General features: G+C 45.6%; 2 protein-coding genes across 3 annotated transcripts in view; one reads left to right on the forward strand and one right to left on the reverse strand.

Moving 5' to 3' along the window:
• Nucleotides 1–13110, forward strand: part of TRIM55 (tripartite motif containing 55) — a 37424-nt gene extending 24314 nt beyond the window's left edge. For both annotated transcript variants that reach the window (XM_009947779.2, XM_086465502.1), the window contains one exon: nucleotides 12991–13110. In XM_009947779.2, coding sequence (XP_009946081.2) covers nucleotides 12991–13110 — 120 coding nt within the window. The remainder of the gene's footprint in view (nucleotides 1–12990) is intronic.
• Nucleotides 13111–15699: 2589 nt separating this feature from the next.
• CRH (corticotropin releasing hormone) lies at nucleotides 15700–16221 on the reverse strand. Its single transcript, XM_009947778.2, has one exon. The coding sequence runs from the start codon at nucleotides 16219–16221 to the stop codon at nucleotides 15700–15702; it is 522 nt and encodes a 173-aa protein (XP_009946080.1).
• Nucleotides 16222–21721: the final 5500 nt, after the last annotated feature.

Consider the following 21721-nt stretch of genomic DNA (forward strand, 5'->3'; position numbering starts at 1 on the left):
TGAAATAGAAAGGAGGTGAGGCAGAAAGGCATTTTGATCTCGGACTCTATTTGCATAAAAATTATTTTCTTCTCCATGTGTGACAAGGTGGCTATTCAGACAGTTTATGTGTCTTCATCTTTCATGTGACATGTCAGGTCACTGCCCTTTTTTCTTTTTGTGTGATAAGTCTCTGAAAGCCGAATAAGAAAATTGCTTGAAATAACGGTAATAATAATATATAATAATAATAATATAAATCTTCATGACTCTCATCATAAAGCAGTATATAATTTATTTTCAGGCTATTTTAATAGAATGCACTGATAGGAATTTCCTTGGTTTTCAGCAGCAGAAAGAGGTCGGTTCCACTTAGTAGTCCCCCAAATTTACCATATTTAAGGGCTGCTTCACTCTAAGAAATTGTATCACTGTCAAGAAATTTCCTCCAGAATGCAGGAGCGTGTATCAGCAGGGATACAGAAACAGGAGGTGCAGCTCACAGGCTTGGTCTAAGAAGGGATGGCAGGAGATGATTCAGCATGAACAAAATAGGGAGCTCAGCACTAGAGAGGTGCATCCCGCTTCAGGGAGTGCCTCAGTCAGAAGCATAGTCACCACACACTGTTTCTGTGTTTGACAGAGGACGAGAGGCATCTCCAGTAAGAGCGCCAGTTCACCAACTGCTGCTGGTTCACGCTTGGCAACTCTTCACATCTGCCTGCTGAATGTAAGATGCCATCACTCTTAACCCAGGTGCCTCTGCTCAGTGTCTAAAGCTCAGGGGGTCCTTTGAAGTGAACCTGAGCCTCTGTAGATGACAACTGGGAGTGAATGATTAAAACGCAGGGAGTGGGAATAGCATCAATGAGCTGCCTTGACACCAAGGGGAGTAATGTATTAGTGGAAGGTAACATCAACATTAACAAGCAGCCCTTTCCAGTGCATGAGAGAAACAGATCTTGGAGTCCAAACCAAAAACTTAGAGAGCTTAGAGATAGTCTGTGTGGTGGGTTACAGAAAGAGGTTGAAGTAAGCCTTCACCAAGTCTTAAATTGTCTTCTTGTATTCTGTCTCAGAAGACAGGCTAAGTGAGCTAGGAAGAAGAATATGTCTTTTATGCATTAGGCTTCAAAAACTCGTTCACCTATTTGGCATTTCAGGAGGCAGGCAAGTGGTTTTGTGCTCTTTATACCTGAAGGATGCTACCAATAGCATATAGGTGTGGAGCTTGAGGCATATAAAGAATGGTGTGTGTGTTTTGTAAATTCTCATGGCATCTAACTGTTGGACTGGCACACCTGAAGCAGGGCATAGAGCCCTTCAGGCTATTGGAAATCTGACATCTAAATATGCATTGAGTCATCTTTAGTAGTACGATTAGTTTGCAGGAGTGCTGAACATCACTTCTAACAGTGAAAATGCTCCGTACCCCTAGCTAGAAAGCCAGATATGTAAGCCCCTCCTGCTGCCCATCTTTAAGCAACCAAACAAGAGAAGCTGGCCCTTCAATTCCCTTGTGCAGACCTCCGATAGCTAGAGAAAGCCATGCATGTCAAGAACAGTAAAACCAGTTTCCAGGAATGTGTAGTCCTTAAAATTGTCCTTACATGTGAAACCACTCTACTACTTGGTTTGTAATAGAGGAATCCCAAAAATTATCAGTGACAGGTATGTTATAACAAAATGCACTTGTGTTGTCGCTGGAAGAAGGCAGATCCCCAAATACCTTATATCTGCCCAAATTATTTCAGTCTGTTTAAAATACAGAGGGCAATGGATGCATAAGGAAAATTTTGTTCAGTTTTTTCCCTAACTGGATTTTTGTAGGCAATATCTCTCATGCAGTGGCACCATGTAAATTAGTGAGAGTTTATGAAAGTCTTGTATTCACCTGAGTCTCTGGTTATCCAGTTTATTTCACCTAAGATGAAGTACTGGACCCTATATTCTTTTTCTCAAATTTCCCATCAGAGATGTATCTGGCTGTGGCTCCAAAGGACTCAAGAGCATACATTAGTTTGAAAGGAAATGCAAGTTAGTCATCCACAAACAATATTCTGATCTAATTTCCCTTTGCTGCCAGTAAGTACAGTGGTTTAATTCCATGAGGATATAAAATATAATCAGGACTGAGCTGTTTGGGAGGAGAAATACTAATGGAGTGGCCTAGTTAATCTTGTTTCATTAGTTTTAAAATTTTCTATTACTTTCTTGCAACCTTATGCCATCTGCCAGAATTGTCATAGGGACAGTCCTCTCTGTATTCATTGCCCTGCTGCTGAATAATTCAATTTCAGCTGGTGATCCTTCAGATATTTTTCCATGAGACACCTTTAAATCACATGTCAGAGAGGTCAGTACTTAGCGAAGTCTTAGCCAATTGGTTGTCATGTCAATATACAGACAACACGCACAAAATAAGATCATTTAAAACCAAAATAAGCCTGAGAAAGATCATGCTGTACTTGTTGCCCACGTACCTCTGCTTTTCCTCTGCTTTATAAAAGGTACAGTCCCACATTTTAGTGCAGCACTGCTCGGGAATGATTGCATGAGTGTGGCAGTGGTACGCAAATAATAATTTCCTTTCTAATCTTCAAATTGGAAACTCAGTCTTGCCAATCTGCTCAGGTAAGGAAGCTAAGTACCCCCTTCAAGCCAACTGCTCCAAGAGAGGGGATTGCCTGCTCAAGATAAGGCAGTCTTGCAAGGCTGAATCTTGTGGGAATGATGCTAAGCGATGCTCTGCCTCCCCTCTGGCCCACCCGACACAGCTTTCCCACAGTTTCGCCCCAGAGCGGGACAATAAGTTTGTTAGCATTCACAGCAGCGCAGCCCAGACAGCTGTCTCCCAGGAAGCTAGCTGCTGCTCTGAAAGCCCTCTGCTCCTCGCAACAACTGTGTTTAGTGCTAATGGAGGGTCTGGGAATGCAGAGAGCAAAAGTCAACTTGATAGTATATCATCTAGGTCTTGATATACTTGTACTGTATCTTTTCTTAGGTAGAAAAATGGATGGGTTTATTTCTGTACCATTAAAAAATCGGCAAAGTTTGACAGAATGAAAAATGGGTCATCTATCCTCCATAAAATTGAGCCTGTTGTAGGAGACACATGAATCATTTAGTATATAAGCCCAAATTAAATTGTTTGAAGCTTCTTCCTAAACAACTCTTAAATTTCACTTAGAAAAAAATGTGTTCAGCTTGTATCTGAAATATCAGCCAAACACTAGATGCAAGAAACTCAGTTAATGGTCCAAAAATTCTGCCTTTCCTTCTCAGTAATTTGACTTAGTGAATTGGGACTGAATTATAGCGGCTGAGTCCGAGGCCACTCAGGCTGATGTTCAGTTGGTGGCAAATCCTGCCTGGAAATTTCCATTTTGCATCTTGACTTTGTGCTTCAGGTGAGATTTTTTTCCCCCTCAGTTTAGCAAATACATGCAGAGAAAACTGAGAAAGTCTTGATTGTTCCTCTTTTAACACCTCTCTCCCCGCTGCTTCTGAAAATTATCTGAGTGATTCAGAGGCAGCAATGATGAGTTGTGAGGGCAATGCATTAAGACTAGCTTTCAGAAAACAGTTTCTCATAATTAATCTGAGTGGCAAATACTTCACCTGAAGTTTTACCTCAAATAGTCTGCTCTGTCTGGTGAGTCATAAATATAATCAGATTTATGTATATTTCATTTTTTTCAGTCCATTACTAGCAAAAGGACCTCCACAATGACAGTGTGGACAAAATTATGTCTCCTATTCAAATTAATACAAAGCCAGGTTCACCTAGACATTGTCTTTCTAGACTAGCTCATTTAAATACTGAATTCTACCTGCACTTGACCTCCTCCTCCAGGTATCACTGTCTGCTCATTGTTAAGGCTTTCAGAAAAAAAACAGGGTGTAAACAAAAAATATTGCTTAATCATGGATGAACTGTTGCTGTTTTACATCACATTATGGTAGATTTTATGTCACAGAAACATAAGCCATCTGTTTTTGAAATATTTGGTTAGTTGTCATCCTACTGCCTTGAGACAGCTCAGGCTTTCAATATAGCCATACCTCATCTATGGAAAGCAGTGCTTGTAGTCCTGTAACCATTAGAAATGGATCAATATTTAAATTCCAGAACATCTCACTGAAAATCCCACTGGCAGTAGTTAGTAAACTGGGCCCGAGTCCTTGTGTTTGGCCACTTCCAGGCTTTCCTGACTCATGAGCAGGCAAGGGGCTGGCCCACAGCACCCTGCAGGATTTGGTGCCCACCTACCTGGCATTTGAAACAAAGATAAACAGTGGGGGTTTGCATGTACAGCCAAAATGAAATGGAAAAAAGAAGAGGGACATATCAAACAGCGTTGATTCAGTCTTAGATCCCTTTTCAGGTGATACATATTCCCGACACCTTTACAATAATCTTCAGGTCATTAAGTAAGAGACCAGTGACTAATTCAGAAAACCTCTTATGCCAGGCTACTGGCCAATGGAGATAGATAGGTGCCATGATGTTTAAACCATGCTGCAGATGTCCAACATATATTTCACGCCTTTGACTAAGCAGGGAATGAGGATCTCAAGTTCCCAGAGACTAAGTGACCTGAATTTCTCATTGTTCTTTTTAATTTAGAGAGTACCCTATAAAATCTGCCTGAGTCTGTCTCAACCACTGAACGTGGTGATCAAAACACAGACCCAGTCTCCTAGAGCACTCCTGGCTCAGCACTTCTGCACACAGAAGTGGCTTTTTTTCTGGATGAAACACCTGCTCTATGACTCGCTGTATTACAAAATGCCTTACTGAGGAAAGGTAACTAGCATTTCCCCCCTCAGTGCTGGTGAGCCCTTTCAACATCTGGCACCAGATTTATTTTTTAAAATACATGCATTTTTATATATATGCACAATTTCATAATTTAATTTCATTTAAAAAATAATATTCCTTTTCTTAAAAAATGGAACTGGTGCCTGCCCAGATGCAGGTCAGTTCCAAGCTTGTCTCTGGTGACAGTTGCCTGTGATCTGTGCTCTATACTCTGTAATAACCTGGTCAATAACTGTGATTGAATCAGAGACTTTAAGAGCAGTATTTGTCACAGCTTCCTTAGACTTCATGTGGAAACAGTGTGAGATGGGCAGAAGGAAGCTTGATTTAATATCTTGCACATCAATTGGCCAAGTGCCATACAAGCAAGACAGCATGGCTAATGGGCCAGCAGAGATTACGATGTGAGATGTGGTACCACACATGTGTGTCCAGGAAGTCACAGCGTGGCTCACTGAGCAATGTGTTGTTGGAGCAGCTTCAGATACTTCAGTTGGCTACCAGCTTCAGATACTGTGGTTGTGGTAAGAAGATTCAGGCTACCGAAGACATGGAAAAATGAGAACACAAAGGAAAAAAGGGCAGCAGCAACAGGTGATGAGGGAGCAAATGTTTTAACTGTGGCCAAGACTTTCTTTTTCTGTTATGTGTTTGCTTTAAAGAATGGCAGCTGGTTGTTAGCTGATGTTCCAGCTTTTTTTCCTGCATCTACATCAGTGTGTGTTTGTCTCTCAGAGAAGGTATGCTGTGTCTGCAGTTCACATATACCACTCCCCGCATACAACAGCCCAAATCAGTCAAGTCATGATGTGAGCAGTGCTCCAACCTCCAAAGCATGGAATGTATCTACACACCTTGCAGCTATGCTGGCTCTGTTAACTGATCCCATGACTGGAGCTCTAGGGTGAATCACAGTCTGAACTGGCACTCTGTCTTACTTATTGGATTTACAGAAATATCATTTGCAGAGGAAGAAAAAGCTTTAAATTACAACAGCCCATATTACTCAAAGGAAAGGCTACTTGACAGAGACAGACATGATGTTAAACCATTACTAGGTTTGCTACTTCTTCCTGAAAGCTAATAGCGAAGTTTCTCTGACATGGATTAGGTGGGCTACTGCCTCAAAGAAGTTCTTGGGAGGTCTTTACTTCTTGTTTAACTTGTTGATCTGAAGTCATATCTACTTGTTTGATGAAGCAGCAGCAGAAGGAAGAGGGGAGAACTGGCAGCCGTGAGTAGCTTTCTGTCACTGGTGGCCAGTGTGTATATCTTACTCCTACAGCCTCTCAAGATGATATTTCCTTTGCTAGACAGTTCTCCAGCAGGGCTGGAAGGGAGCAGAAATAATAGAGGGCTGATTGATTAGGAGGCCCCCAAAAACTTCACTCTGAGAGGAATGAACAATGATGTGTGGATAGATCCAGGAAAGACTGTTCTGATTACACAGCCTTAACCTTCATGTGTTCATAAGACTCTCCTCTTGGGTTTTCTTAATTTTCCTGGACAGTGGCAGGACTAGGTTTTATGCAAATCTGTAGTTAATCACTCTTGACAAAAAATAACACCAATGAGGTGAAGCAATGGGTGAAATACTACACAAGTATGTTATTTATGGCTTTTTTGAGTCATGAAAAAGATACGTGACATAAATAAGGGAATTGAATTTCCTTTCTCCCAAGTAACAGTTAGAAGAAAGCTGCTCTCTCACACCATTCTTTAAAATTTTTTCCACCACTGGTTCAAGTGTCTGGACCTCCATATCCCATGGGAGATGTGTGGATCCTATACGAAAATAAGCTATATCTGGGTTGTTTTCCTCTGAAATATATTTGGTCTCTTTAAGGTCATTATGTAGGAGACATTGCATTAGTCATTATCCACATAATGTTAACTGCAATACAATGAAAATTATTGAAGAAAGGCATTCCTCCCAATGGACTTTTAAAATTCATTACTGACCACTATTAAGAGAGTAGCATATCTCATACTGTGACTGATGGAGCTTGTCTGTGCATATTATTTTGTCTGCTACCATATGTATTTCTGTGGCAGGTAATAATTGCAATTCTTTTAGAGAATATTCTGTTAGCTCCCGCTAATAAAAAAGAAAAGACCCATACAAAATAAGCAGGCTCTTAGCTTGAAACAATATTGTGATATATGTGACAGCTGCCAGGTATAATGCTGAAGACTGCATAAAATTACGAAAACAAAAGGCTCGAACTAAAGTTTAAACTATTTAAAAATAACCTGTTGTGCTCCCTTTGTTTCCACTACCTGGAAGTATTGAGTGCCAGAAGTGTAACACTTGACATTTGAGGCAGACAAATAGCCTACAGATTCTATGGTTGCTTTGCGACCAGAAAGCATTTTTTAATTATGCCTGTTGTCAACACTGGGAGTTGTTTCTAAACAAGCCAGTTAGAATATGGGAATTAACTTTAATTTCTCACTCATTTGCTGAGGCTACAGAAACCGTGGAAGCAAGAAGCTTGTATTTTCACTGCTTCTCCTTCCAAGACCCTTGTGTTCTAACAAATTCACACTCTTGCACTCCTGATAGGTCAAGAGGAGGCAGCAAAGGCATTTGGTAGTTCACACGCCTCTAAGGGTGTAGATCCATTTTTTCCTCTGGTAGCAAAAGTGATTTAGAAGTTTCTTGCCAAATGACCCTGCTTCTTATTCCTGCCCAGATGCCACCACTCACATGGCATTTGTGCTGAGGCAGCTGTTTGTTGGGCTGTATTGGAATCGAATCATTCAAATGGTCCAGGTTTAGGTTCACCTCAAAAAAAAAAAAAAAATCTGATGTCATTCCAGTGACGTTCCCATTCTTAGCACGGCCCTGCAAACAGCTGCAGCAAATGGACAGTGAACCATGGAGGCAAAGCAGGAAGAGGTGGATGGAGAGCCAAGGGTCAGGGCCTGCTTTGGTTAGCACTGTTGCTCAAGAAAACATTTATATGGGTTGTAACCAACCATTCCATCAATTTGATTAGTTGTAAGAAATCATAGAATCATAGAACGGTTTGTGTTGGAAGAGACCTTAAAGACCATCTAGTTCCAACCCTCCTGCCATGGCAGGGACACCTTCCACTAGACTAGGTTGCTCAAGGCTCCATCCAATCTGACGTTGAACATTTCAAGGATGGAGTGCCCACAACTTCCTCAGGCAACTTTTTCCAGTGTCTCACAAATAACACCCTATCCTAGGGCATACTGACTTCTAATAAGCCACGTGCATTCTTTTCTCACTTATTTCACTGTAAATTTAGACCTTTCTCATTAACATGGTCAAAACTGAAAACGTGACTCCACAACATGGTAAATATAGTTTTAGAGAATTCAGCAATAGGTCAGAAATAACATACTCGGGTAACACAAAGTGTACAACTACTACAAATTTGCTAGGTAGAACCATATTTGGTCAAAAAATATGAGGAGGTCATTTTCACTTTGCCAACAAAGGCATGATCTATTCTCCTGTGGCCAGTATAAAACCAGCAACCATTTTTGTTTCCTGATTAATTACAAAAAGTTGTGATCACTTAGTTATACTCAATCCAGATAAAATATACAGCTGGGTGATCTACAGGCCTGGAGGAAACAAGCGTTTCAGCCCTCATATCTCTTATTCTTCACATCTCCTTGCAAGCTGGTGTGATATAACCTCTGGGAGGGACATTATAACAATGGTTTCTCCAGATCCTACTTACCAGAAGTCGTCAAAGATTAGCAAAAAATTGCCATAGCAAAAACCAAATTAAAGAAGACTGTGAAGACTTTTTCTCCCCACTCACTAAATTCAAGAGTTACTGATCTTGTAGAAGTAATAGTGCAGTCAAAGTTCTCAATTCCTATCAAGAAGTTTTCTGATGTCCTGAAGTATTTGGCTGGAATCTTTCTTGTGTGATTACTTAAAATCCAGATCTGGTCTAACCCGGTCACCAAGAGTGTGTCTAGAGTCAGTAGAAAGAAACAGCTACCTCCAGAGGTCAATCCACCCTATAGACACTTCTTTTAGGATGGGACAAATCACCCCCTGGTTGTGTCTTTCTCACATCACTCCAATAAGAGGGCATGAGTACAGTTTGCTTGAGTGGATATCTCATTTCTGGATGACTTGAATTTGGTAACATGGATACTAGTCTTTGTACCTGAAGGTTATGAAGATTAAGGTGGTAAAGCAGAAAACACTGTGTAGACTTCATTTTTTTTCAAATATCTAGAAGGCCTAGACTGCCTATTTTTCCCCAACATAAATAGGATAACTGCCGGGCCCTAAGAAATTAAAATGTCATGACAAAACCATCCCATTCACTCCTTTCCTCCCCTCCACACTGTTATACAGATTTAGGTAGCGCTCTGCTTAAGGAAGAAAATGCTGCTGAAAGATGCTGAATACCTGCAACTTTGATACAACTCGTCAACTTAAACCCTGAGATCTTTATACTGTTTATTCATACAAATTCTAGTGTGCCAGATGCTGAGGAGTGCTGAATGGCTGCTCAGTGGGCGTTGCTGTTGCTCAGTACCTCCAAAGAATTGGCATGCAAACTCTAGCCTGGATTTTGCTTATGTGAAAAACAAATCCAGCCATCAGTCACGCAGGGTGTGCTTCTCTCCTCACTTCATGAGCTGGCCTGGTGAAAATTCCTGGTGCTTATTGAAAGAATCAGCTGATGTCACTCGACACCACAGGGGAAAATACAAATCAAAGTGTAAGCATTCAGCACTCTCTCAGCATTGGACTAATGTGATTAATGTAATCTGAGGTAAACACTTCAAATATTCCTTATGACTGTTAGAGATCCAAACCAAGGGTTGGGACTTATTATGCTAGCTAATGTGAAAAACAAGCCCTACCCCTGAGATAAAGCTCAGGTAGAAGCTTGACAACAGTTACCTAATAGCAATGGACAGACACAATGAAGTGTTGAATCTGAACCATCTGAAAGCCATGTGGCAAGGGCTGTGCCATGCTCAGCAGAAAGCTTTTCTCTGACAGCAGAGTAGGGCTGTGGTAACAGGGAGAGCAAGGTGATCCGGGACAAGATTGCAAGGACCTACAGAGCGGCTGGATGCACAAATCCCATTGACACTGAGGAGACCTGCTACTGCTTTCTACCTTTCAGAACCACCTCCTGGTTCAAAAAAGCTGTTTTCTGCAAAAGTCTACAGCTGTAATCTTTGTCTCGGACAATCCCAGCACAACTCTGAGTTGTGTGGGGCTGCTGTTGGAAAGGGGGAACAAACTTAACATGGACAGAATTGCTCCTGGCACCTTTTGCTGGTCTCTTGCCTCACATGAGGATAATGTACCTCAGGCACTGTATGACTTGGAGCATAAACACTAAAGTGTCACAGGTTTGAAAACACAAGTATAAAAGCCAAAGAATGGCCCTACTGTCAATTGTGTGCTTGCTTCACTCCCAGCTGGGTGTGATAGCAAATGATCGCTCTTGGAAAGGCACATCAAGGGACTGCAGACTGGCAGCTTGCTGAGTCCAGTGAGGTGCAGGGAGTAAATCCAGCCAAACCCAGTGGGAGTGTGTTGGAGCTCTGACATTGTTTTGCTGACAGAGAAAGATGTCATCATAGCAGAATATGAAGGAGTTAACACATTATGAAATACAGTTTTGGCAGTGATGCAAACAAAAATTGTTTTGTTTGAAATGCAGTAACAGTGCTGTTGGTTAACAAAGTAATGCAGTCATTTTGCCAGTCTAAGTCAGTACATTGTGCTCTTTTTCTTCCAGTGTGTTAGGTCCAAATCCTACAAAACAAGCTGCTTAAATTTGAGCTCATAGATAGTTCTTTGCTTCAAAGTTAACCTTAGTTTAATGTGTATTTCTGGATGGTGGCCAGTTGGAATAGCAAGTGGAAATGCTAAAGGAAGCCTGTCTTGCGCAGGAAGAGTTATGACGAGGTACCAGTGTGGTTTTAAGTAAAAAAGAATAAAAATGAAGGAAATTAATTTTTAAAGATTTTTCCAGCCCTGTTCCTTTGGCAGGGTCAGAAGTGAAGAGGGCTGTCCCATGCCTGCTTACACACACTACTGAGAGCTCAGAGCACAAAATTGCACAGCCAATTTCAAAATGACTCTTAGCTAGTCCAGGCAATCCGTCTGTCCTTCCAAAAATAAAAGGCAAAATTTTCAACGTCACAGAGGATTAATAAACCACCTACACTTCTGTGTCTACCAAGATCAAGAGAGCGCAGAATCCCTTACAACTCAGAACATCTAGCCATGTGTTTATTGCTGATACCTGACTTTCGTAATCAGGTGGAAAAGTTTGTGTTCAGCACTTTCCAGGGATGAGAAGCAGATCTTCTAAAATCGAGACTCAATTAACTACCTGCCTTTTCAGCTCAAGATCTGGCCCCATGGGCCCAGTTCTTTACTGTGCTTTTGCATAAGCCTGGGAGATGACCCTTCTCACCAGCATTGCTGAAAATGGACTTTTGTATTCAAGCAGGTGGCTGTTTCTCACAGATTTTTCACCATACTTGTGCTATCGTTAATGTGCATGATCAAATTAGCAAGCAAAAGTTACATTCTTCTGCAAGATCTTTGTCCATAAAAATCCTTCCCAAGCCCTGTATTTTGCAGTGAATAGCAGTGAGTGCCTTGCTTTGAAAATATGAATCTAAAAGTCCAACATTAGTCCACATTTCAAATATTAAAACATATTTTCAGACAGTATTTCACTGGGACAAGTAGGGTTATTTCAGTCTAGAGCCACTGAGGATCTGGGTCTAAAAAAGGAGGTATGAACCCTACTTAGATATACATAAAGAGATAGGAAGATATTTTTTCAAATCCCCCATGCTGTCTTGTTTGTTGGTGTCACAACACTTAAATAGGTAGTAATGGATGAAGCCCAGTAGCCAATTTATACTTAACATATCATGAGTTCTTACTAATTCCTGTGGTAGACCTTAACATTCAGTGCTTACAAAAATGCTTAGGAAAATCATCCATACCATGCTTCAGTTCTTCATAAGCATCCTTGCTTCATTGTTTGTTCCTGGATATGTCTGTTAGCATCACTGCTTTGGTAACTTTCCGTTTTAGGACAATGCTATAAATGATTGAGACATGTTAAAATTCAGAGAACACTACTCTGTCATTTTCCCTCTATTGAGTAGTATCTTGACATCAAATAGTTCTCCTGAGATCATGCTGAAGTTCCCAATGTAAGGTGAAAGCCTACATAGAGAAGGCTGGCAGTATGGCTATTTTAATAATGTGCAATAATGTATGTATAATCTAGGAATATAGAGGAGGGAAAAATTCCTATATAATGCAAGTTAAATTGTGGTTTTAGTGACGAAGACACAAGGCATTCCTTAGCTACCGAATCACCTGTTTGCATTTTTTTTTTTTATCTTTAATAGGTTTTCTGATACTATCACAAAGCCAGTCTTCATTCTCTGCCAAAGGGATCTGAAAACATTGGAACTAGTAAAAATATTTCTATATATCATCCTGGTCTGTTAAAAATTCAGCTAATTTAAAAAAATACTAATAATTCCTGTAATTAGCAGCTACAGCACATCATGTCCAGATTCTTTTTTTTTTTACTCTAAGTGTAGGATACCTGTGCAAACAAAAGCAGAATTTGGCCTGGGATATAAGCAGAAGCTTATCTCTCTGTGTTACTTATTTCCTGTTCTTGGGCCGAGTGAAACTGAAGTGAAATAAATATTAAAAGACTTAAAGGAAAAAAAAAAACAAACCACATATCCAAGGCAGATTTCATGACAGCAGAACAAGTATCGTTTTGAGTGGCAACACACTGACAATAATGTTTGGCTCCGGTCCACATCAATCTGGAGGCCAGGCTACGCAAGCCAAGCTGGCTCAAGATCACTTCTAAACAGACAGTTGTCACCTTTGGTGCAATAATATTCCAGAGGTATACAAATCAGGACTAAGCCCTTTGCATAGATGCGACATGCTCATCCAGAGTAATCCTTCCTCTGCTGTTGTCTGTGGCAAAAGTCCCTCCGACTTCTCTGGTGTTAGAAGTCTGGCTGGCCTCCCCAAGTTTTTATGCTCCCTGCCTTTTCCCCTCTTTCTCACTTAATTCTGCTTTTCTGCATGTTGTGAAATCTTAAGGATTTTAATGGAATTCATCTTTTCCTCTTCCATTTGTCAATCTTTCTTTCTTTTACAGACTGGTTCTGAACCATCCCCTCAAGGACGAGTGGAGGAAACTCCAGCGAGCAATGAGAGGGGTGACGAGCCGGCTCGTCATGTCTTCTCCTTCTCCTGGTTGAACTCACTGAATGAATGATGACTCACTCCCACTGGCTTCTGGTGTGCTTCTCCTCAGAGGGACCGCAAGCGCAGGCAGCCTGGCTGCAATCAACAAAGAAACTGGCCTGGAAAGGGACATCTGAGCAGGTTTTGTTCCCAGGAACTCAGTTGACCTCCACATCGTACCCAGCCCTTGAGATGACAGTCCTGAGAGGGATGGGAGCATGGAGACAAATTACCATACTGTACTGTAGTCAGAGTGTTTTCTAATCATTTCTTGTTTCTGAGGGGAAAATGGCATCACTACAGCTGTAGGCTGAGCACTGCTAGTGTTTTTTTACTCACTTTTTTGGCATGACCACATGTAGGGTAAATTCTTCACCAATGTTGTTAGCTAAAATGCTGGCATGATACTCATTAATAGCATCCTTTGTCAAAACAGTGTTTCTCCTCAGTGCCCTCCTGCATCTGCAATCATCGGTGCTGGTGACTTTAGTGACACCATCATGCCCTTGGCTCCCCAAAGTCAGGGCAGTGTCTAAGCACCTCCCTTCAGTCACTTGTCCTCACAGTACCGGTGCTTCCCCAACTGTGGAGGCTGAACACAGGAGGGGAGAAGGAAGCTGCCATTTCTTCCTTTGCACTTACTCTTCTTGCCAAGCCACAACAGATGACACTCATATAAACAGGTTATTTGTAGGGAAGGTGCCCAGTGGCAGGGATGAGGAAGATGCACATGCCAAAAGCACCAGCCAAGCCCCCATGCATGGATGCAGGGCACAGCTCTGAGCATGTGGGGCAGACGCCAGAGTGCTGCCCATGTCTGTTCAACCATAATCTGTGTCTACGTTTTCTCAGTCATCCATGTGTGTAGGAAAAGGGGCATGTTCTTCCATGTGGTGAGGTGGTCATGAGTACTCATTCAAGGTTTAATGTTAAGGCCCCATGGTGCACTGTAGAAAAAGCGAACGCCAAATGTCCTGTTCAGTGTGCATGGCAGATGTTGAGCCATCTAATGAAATCAAATTTGTGTCTTAAAAGAAGCTCTACAAGTTCTACTGAAGGTGACATTCTGAAGGTTTTGTCACTGGGAACAAGGTGTCAGCACTCAGTAGTTTTAAGAGAGATTGGCAGGTTGCTGTGAGTGCTTGGTGCCATAGGAGACCAGGTGTCAAGCTCTGCACTAGGGCTGAGTGTGGATCTATCCAGGAGCCCCAAGCCAGGCCCCGAACGTACCGTTTTGGCAAGGGACTGTGTTGGGTCATGGGGCTGTGCTACACCCCAGTGGGACCGGGGAGCTGGCAGCAATCCCTGGGTAGCAGGCTGTGAGGGGTCTGTATCTGTCACCCCTGGAAAACGCTCCTGCCAGAGAAGTTTTGGAGGGCTGCGTGGGCCAGCTGCCTGCAAAGCTTTGGGACTCGCAGAGCCCAGAGCAAGCACCATTCCGCACTACCACTACATCACCTCCGGCTGCTGGAGCAGCTTTTCACTGGGATTTGGTTTGGGGTGAAGGATTTCCTCTTTTCTCCTGGTTGTCCTGGAGGATTTCCTTCACTTCCTTACGGGGAGTTTCTCCACATGCACCACCACTTCCCCAGCGCCCTTGGGAGGGACCCGGCTTGGGCACCGCCGCCTGGACGGGCGAAGCCAAGGCAGGGAGGAACCTGCCTATTTGGGGTGCGGGGAGGATGAGCAGAGTCAGAAAGAAAACACAGAAGAACTTCGGGAGCACCGCATCGGTTTCCCGTCGCTGCGCTCCGGCAGGAGGAGGCTGCCCGGTCCCGGCCGCAGCGTCAGGAGCCGGGTACCCCCCTCGGGGTGCTGCTGAGGTGGGACTCGGCAGGGCTGGAGGAGACCGACCGGCCCCCGACCTCCCCGTCCAGTCCCCGGGAGCAGCCTGTGCCGAGAGCGGCGGCGTGGGGCAGCCCCTGACCGGCGCAAGCGGCGGCAGCACGTCGGGGTGCGCCTCTGGGAAAGCCAGCAGGGCCGGGGGTCCCCGGGCTGGGGAGCGGAAAAATACCCTCGGGGGTGATTTAGGGCTCCCTACGACTCTGGATGTCGGCGGCCGTGGATGCCCTCCCCGCCCCCGCCCGGCAAGCGCTGAGAGAGGCGCAGCAGCCCTCAGGCGTCTAAGCAAGAAAAGTCTATCAAGCCATCGTTACTTTGCAGCTTTTATTAAAAATATAAATATTAAACATTCTGTTACACAACCAAATCGACGGAGCTGTTTATTGTGAAAATGTTTACAGGAAAAAAGTGGATTTAAAGTAACTTACAGAGATTCACCCTCCCACCTCCCTGCCCCCAGCAGAAAAGTTATCTGTCTTCTTGGCACCATTTCTTCCAAAGCTCACACATCCCTACGTAGCGATGGCACTAGAATAACTGGGAAATGAAGAAATAAATAAAGGTAGGGGAGGTTACGAACGACACTCATGTTTCTGCACTTGGTACACGGCTGTGCATGCTAGTCAAGGGACAGAGGCTGTTCGGAGTACACCCTTCTAGGTTTAAAGCTATATAAAAATAAAGAGATGACATCAGAGCAGCACTATGTTACATCGGACGGTGTAATTATTCCTGTGCTAACTGCGGAATCTCTTTGGCAAGGCGGGGAGGGGCCATTTCATTTCCCGATTATCTCCATCAGTTTCCTGTTGCTGTGAGCTTGCTGCGCTAACTGCTCGGCTCGGGCCATTTCCAAGACTTCTCGCAGGAGGTGGAAAGTCAGATCCAGAGAAATAGGAGGCTCCTCGGATCGCTTCTCCCTCTCCACGGCCTCACTCTCGGCTTCGCCTTCCTCGGGGCTCCCCAGCGAGCGCTCGAGCAGCTGCTGCAGCTGTGGCACCGCCGCCCGGAAAAAGTTGCTGGCAGGGGCTTCGGGCTGTAGGTGGCTGGTGCTGCTGGAAGAGGCGGAGAAAGAGCCAACGGGTCTCTTGTTGAGGTTGCCCAGGCGCAGGAAGTACTCTTCTCCCATGCGGAGCAGGACGGGCAGAGTTTGCTGCTGCTGCTGGGGCTGCTGGAAGAAATCTGGGTGGTGCAGAGCCCCGTGGGCGGCTACTGGGCTCTTGCTGAGAGCTCTGCACTCCTGGCAGGGCAGGAGGGCGACCAGCAGGATTCCCGTGGAGACCAGCAGCGTGATCTTCATGGTCGGGGGGGGCCCAAACCTGCGCAGGCAGACGGGGGACGGGGGACGGGGGGAGGTTACACAGCCGAGCCGCGGCGGCGGGGAGGCAGAGCGGAGCCGGGGAGGGGGCGCCCCCCGCCGCCGCTGTCCCGGTGCTGAAACGCGCCGCACCGCGCCTCTCCGCGCCCCTCCGCGCTCCGCACACCGCGGCCCGGTTGCGCTCAGCCACGGCCCGGCTGGCCCCCGCCGTCGAGGCGGCCGCCCGCCGCGGAACAGCCCCGCGGGGCGGCTCCGGGCTGCACCGGCAGCGGCTCCCGGGGACGGGGGCTGGGCTGAGCCCCTGCCGAGAGAGTCCACGCGTCTGCTTGGACCCGCGCCTCTTCACCCACCCAGTGGGTGAGAGGGTGCGTGGGGTGCCTGTGGCTAGGTGGCTGTCCCCAGGAGCTGCGGGGTGACAGCGCCCGGTTCCCCCGCGCCGCCCCGCTCCCTGCCCGGCCGGGGGAGCTCCCCGCCTCCCGCGGGTCGCCGCGCTCAGCCCCGCGCAGCGCAGCGCAGCGCAGCCCGCTCCGCGCCCGGGCGCGGCCCCGCACATACCTGGGGCGGCGGCGGCGGCAGGGCAGGGCAGGCGGCGGGGCTTGGTGGTGCCAGGCGTCCCTTCCTCTCTCTCTCCCTCGGAGCCGGCTCCTGGCGAACTTGGGATCAGATTCGGTCCTAATCAGAGCCGGGGCGCGGGATTTTTATAGCTTAGACCCTCGCCTGGAATCACGCAGAACTTGCCTAATAAGCTGACGCTCTCCTGACAGCCCGATTGCGTGCCCCGATCCACTGCTGAATAAATCATGGGGGCCCGTCGGAGCGGCGATGGGCCGAGTTTCGCTATCGCAACCCCAAATCTCACGTCCAATTATATCAACAGATATTTATCGCCTCTGCAGTGACGTCAGCCGGGCCGGGGGCCGGGGAGCAGGGTGCCCCCCCCACCACCACCACCACTCCATTGACAAAAATACTTGAATGAGATTTCCTACTGGGCGCCTAATATGAGAGGTCACTCCGAGGAAACTCCGCAGGTGGGCCGGCCGCGGGGAGGGACCCGACCCTCCCGGGACCAGGGGCTGCCACCCCGGCCGCTGTCCTTCCCCGTCCTCGCTGCTCCCTGGCCTCCCGCCCCCGCCGCCTCCGGGCCCCCCCGCCGTCGCTGCGGCCGGCCAGTGCAGGAGGCTCCGCGGGGCGCGGGTTTTGCGCGGAGCCCACCTTTGCTCCGCGCCCGGGGCCAGCCCGGGCCGAGGCAGCGCTTTTCCCCCTGCCAAGCGGGCAGAAGGGCGGCCGAGCTCCGCGGGGCAGGGCCGCTGCCGGTGCCGGGAGGGACCTGCGGCACTGCCGACACCGCCCCGTCGCACGGGCTGCCCGGGGGCCCGCGGCCGGGAGAGGGGGCGGAAAGCGGTGGAGAGGGCCGGGGGTGATGCCCGCCGCCGGGGTCGCTCCGGGAGAACGTACCGGGGCAGTGACCACAGCCCCACGCTGCTCCGCCCGCTCCCTCCTCCCCTGCGACCGCAGGCACTGCCGCCTACTCGTCCCGGCCCTGCCCCCGCACTGCCAGCTCCCACTCGTTCGTCCTGGCCATCGTTGCCCGCCATTGTCTTCACACTTCTTGTGTGGAGGTAGCAACTGTTCTTTTTTCCTCTTTTTTTTTCCCCTCCTCCATACCACTAGTTGACCTTCCCGACCCGTTCACCCCCACGGACATATGCTGCCCTGCTGGCCCTCCTCAGCTAAGGCCCTACCCTCCAGGATGTCCTAATCCCACGTTGAGCTTCCTTTGAAGTGCTCTTCTGCCTCCATTATGACTGCATGCACCAGACCATATTCCACCAATGCCTACAGCTGGGTTGCTTACCCTCAGATCTCCTCTTCCAGGAGGCAGCACTGCCTGTAGAAATAACCTCTACCCAATGCCCATTCCACCCCTAATGTGCGTTCCTCAGGTTTTGCATCTCATCAGCCTTGCCACTTCATCTCAGTCCTGCTTTTCCACTGCCTCAGTGGCAACATTAATCGTGTTCTTCCCTTTAAATTGGAAAATTGTACAGAAATCCTACTGTTTTTATCCTGCCTAGACTGTAAACGCTTGGGGTCATGCACTTGCACATCTCTCACCGCAGCAAGGAGTTTCAACAAACCACAGAAGATAGTCGTAGGCTATCAATGCTAAATCAGTGACGGATCTGAAATCCATTTCCTTAATAAAATAACAAAGTTCAAACAACTTAATATATGAGGTTGGCCACAGCCCAATTCTGAGCATCTCTTTAGGGATGCTACACACTTCAATTTTTTGTTATACCTACCTCCAGTCTCAGATGCTGTTGGTGAAGTGCCAGAGGATCAGATCTTGTGCATCACAAAGAAAAAAAATGTAAAAACAAGTAGAAATACCAGAGATTTGTCTCTGCATTACCTCTGTTAACTCAGGCATTCATGAACGGAAATGCGTATTACAATGAAAACCGAAGGGAATATATCGTGTAGCTAGTCGCAGCAGAAGCTATTTGTATGCTTTTAAAGCATGTCAGCACAGCTTTCAGTGAGAACAAGAGGTTCAAAGAAACAGAAGCTAAGTTAAATCAGTTGATGGAAAATGCAAGAGGAACTTATTAAACTCAAACCCTCCAGATGTACTCTGGGGTGGGTTTTATCACAGTGTTTCAATTTTTAAGTTTATTGTATCTTTTTAAAGATACAAAACCTCTTAAAATGATGTGATCATAAATGTAAAGATGGAAGCATTCTGATCCAAATACATTTTTTTAGTGTCGTGGGTGAGATCTGAAACATAGAGCTGCATCTCTCCAAAAGATTGATGCTGATGAGAATTGGCTCAGATTATTTTACGGTTTTCATCATTTATTATATTATTTAGGTCCCTTTAGGCAGACAGTTTTGTCCCTTGAAGGATTACGAGGATAGCAAATAAAGCATAGGAGTAGGCTAGGAGAGCTCCTGCAATTCTCACAACCTGTCAGGTTTTTCCTGACCCCTGTCTCTGAGCAGGGTCTGCAGTGTCTCACACACACTTGTTTCTAATTCAGCATGGTCATATTACCCCATTTTCTCCACAGACCCTGAATTATGTGTGAGAGGGCTTGCAACAATTTAAATACAGGGAAGACTGTGAGATATTTGAGTGCCTTGATAATGAGGCATATAAAATATCACAGATACACAGACCAAAAAGTACTTCCCTCAGCGCTTCAAATGCAGAACTGACTGAGATCAGAGAAGTCCTTTCTCCAGAGCCATCAGTTTTTGGGTGAAATCTCAGCTGTTACTCCTGGAGGAGATTACAACAGAAGAAATCCTAGATTCTCACCAGAGGGGTGAAACAGAGAGACAAAGCAGATAGCAGGTATATCTGGATTAGAGTTTTACGTTTAGTGGCACAGTTGGAGATTTTCTTTCACAAGAAAAGAATTCATGCTTGACTCATTCTGCAAACATCAGGGGCAAACAGAATTTTTGCAGTGAATCACAAAATAACATTGTCTTGAAATAAAAAGTGTTATCAAGGCCCATCTCCTCTCTGCTGACTTGTGTTGGGTGCACCTACTCTGTAGCCTTAGTGATCTCAAACTCAGGCATCTATTGAAAGGCAATTGTAGTTACTCTGCTGTAGCTAATAGAAAGCAAAAGCATGCCCAAAGTATGATATGTCCCATTGCAAAATAGTACCTCAGCCTTCTGGAGAAGCTCATCTTATTCCCTTGGCTATAAAGGCAGCACAGAGAACTACCTTAGCCTAGTCACTGAATTTTTAGATAGCTAATGTGAGGCAAGAGGAATCCCTCCTCAACGATTGACCATAGCATAGAGATCATACCATTCTAAAAACAGCAATACAGAAGGGATGATGGTAAACTGAGGGTACGGCTCCTACCCCAGGTATTTTTGAAGATGTCCAACTACAAACATGGAATAACACACACTAGATGTAGATCAGCTCTCTACTACAGTGCAATATTTAATTACCACTCCAGCTTTTGTCAGAAGGCAGTAAGAATTTCTGGTATTGTTGTGTTCAGCAAACATTCTGTGTCATCTTGCATAACCACTTCAACTGATCACCATTCTTACTCAGTCCCTGTGGTCAGTTCTCTAACACACGATCTTATATTCTGTGACTATTTCGGGTGAACTCAGTGCATCTCACCCACTCTGAGGTGCCAGCAATCCTACACTGGCATATCTATACATTACACTTCCATTTCATCTTCGCTACTCCTGATACTAAGAAATCTAAATCTGGTGGTCATAAATGTTACGGATTCTAGGGCAATTTAGAGAAAAAGAAAAAATATTCAATGTATCTTATTCTGCCTGAAGGTGATAAGTCATTTTAAGAACAAAATACGTTTGCTTATCATTCCTTACCAGACTGAATTTACTAGACTAACCATAGAGAACCTTAATTAAAGTGAATTATAAAAATCAATAAAAATAAATAAATAAAATACAAGAGTGTGTTCTAGGTCAGGAAAAAGAACAAAACAGATATGGAGATCAGCTGTCTGCCCTTTCTTCTGACCCCAGAAGTCTTCAAAGTTCTCTCATTCAGTTTTAATTTCTCTTTCAATATTTCATTGACCTCACTCCAGGATGGGAATCACATGCTCATGTCACAGGCATTTTCTGTCATATGTCTCACTGTCATATCAGAGCTAAACCTACAACATAACAGGTTTTCCTACAGTCCTGTAAGAGAGAGGAAAGCACCTTAATTTCCCAAACTTTCTAGTGGGGAAAAACATGAGAGGACAAAGAGATACCCTCAGCATCTCTCAAGGTTTTGTGTATGAGGCAGGTGTGAATTGCATTTTCCAAGACCAAGTTCATAAGCTGAACCAGAGGACTGTTTTCATTTGTGACTTAATGTCCGTACTCTTGATCCCAGACGGCTGCCCACAAGACACACTTCATGGTCTCAGGGCCCCAAAGGAAAGAATAATTCCTCAGTAATATCCTCTCAGTTCCACCGTGCCTGAGGAGAACAGCCGTTCACAGCAGCTCACACATGGGTGGATTTGCGGGGATGATTTTCCTCCCAAATCCTGACCTCCAGCTGAGCAGAGGCCAGCACACACCACTCAGGAATCTCAAGCATGGACCTTCTGCCCCAGCTCTTGCTAGGGCAGAAGCCCTGTGCCCAAAGCTCAGCGCGCCTGGGGTGTGGGGGTTATTCACATGAGAGGAGCTGTGCATGTACAGTCTCGGGCATCACCAACAAGCACTTTTGGAAGCCTCACAGCCAGGCTGTGAGAAGCGTGCAGGCTGCAAGGGCTGCACCTCTCTCCTCCTGACAGCCTTCACCCAGGGAGGCAACAGCTGACCTTTAGGTTTACTTCACAAGACTTGTCAGTTGCTCTTCTTGGTCTCGAAAAAGGGCTGGAGAAGGCTGCGCAGGTACATGTGCGAGCCCTCTATGCCGTTAATGATGGTGCTGCAGAAACTCATCTCAGTTATTGGT

The sequence above is a fragment of the Leptosomus discolor genome, chromosome 5, assembly GCF_034619465.1.
Source record: "Leptosomus discolor isolate bLepDis1 chromosome 5, bLepDis1.hap2, whole genome shotgun sequence".
In the NCBI taxonomy this organism is placed as follows: domain Eukaryota; kingdom Metazoa; phylum Chordata; class Aves; order Leptosomiformes; family Leptosomidae; genus Leptosomus; species Leptosomus discolor.

Excerpts from the sequence above, each read along its gene's own strand:
- CRH (XM_009947778.2), bottom strand. The coding sequence starts at position 16,221 with ATGAAGATCACGCTGCTGGTCTCCACGGGAATCCTGCTGGTCGCCCTC.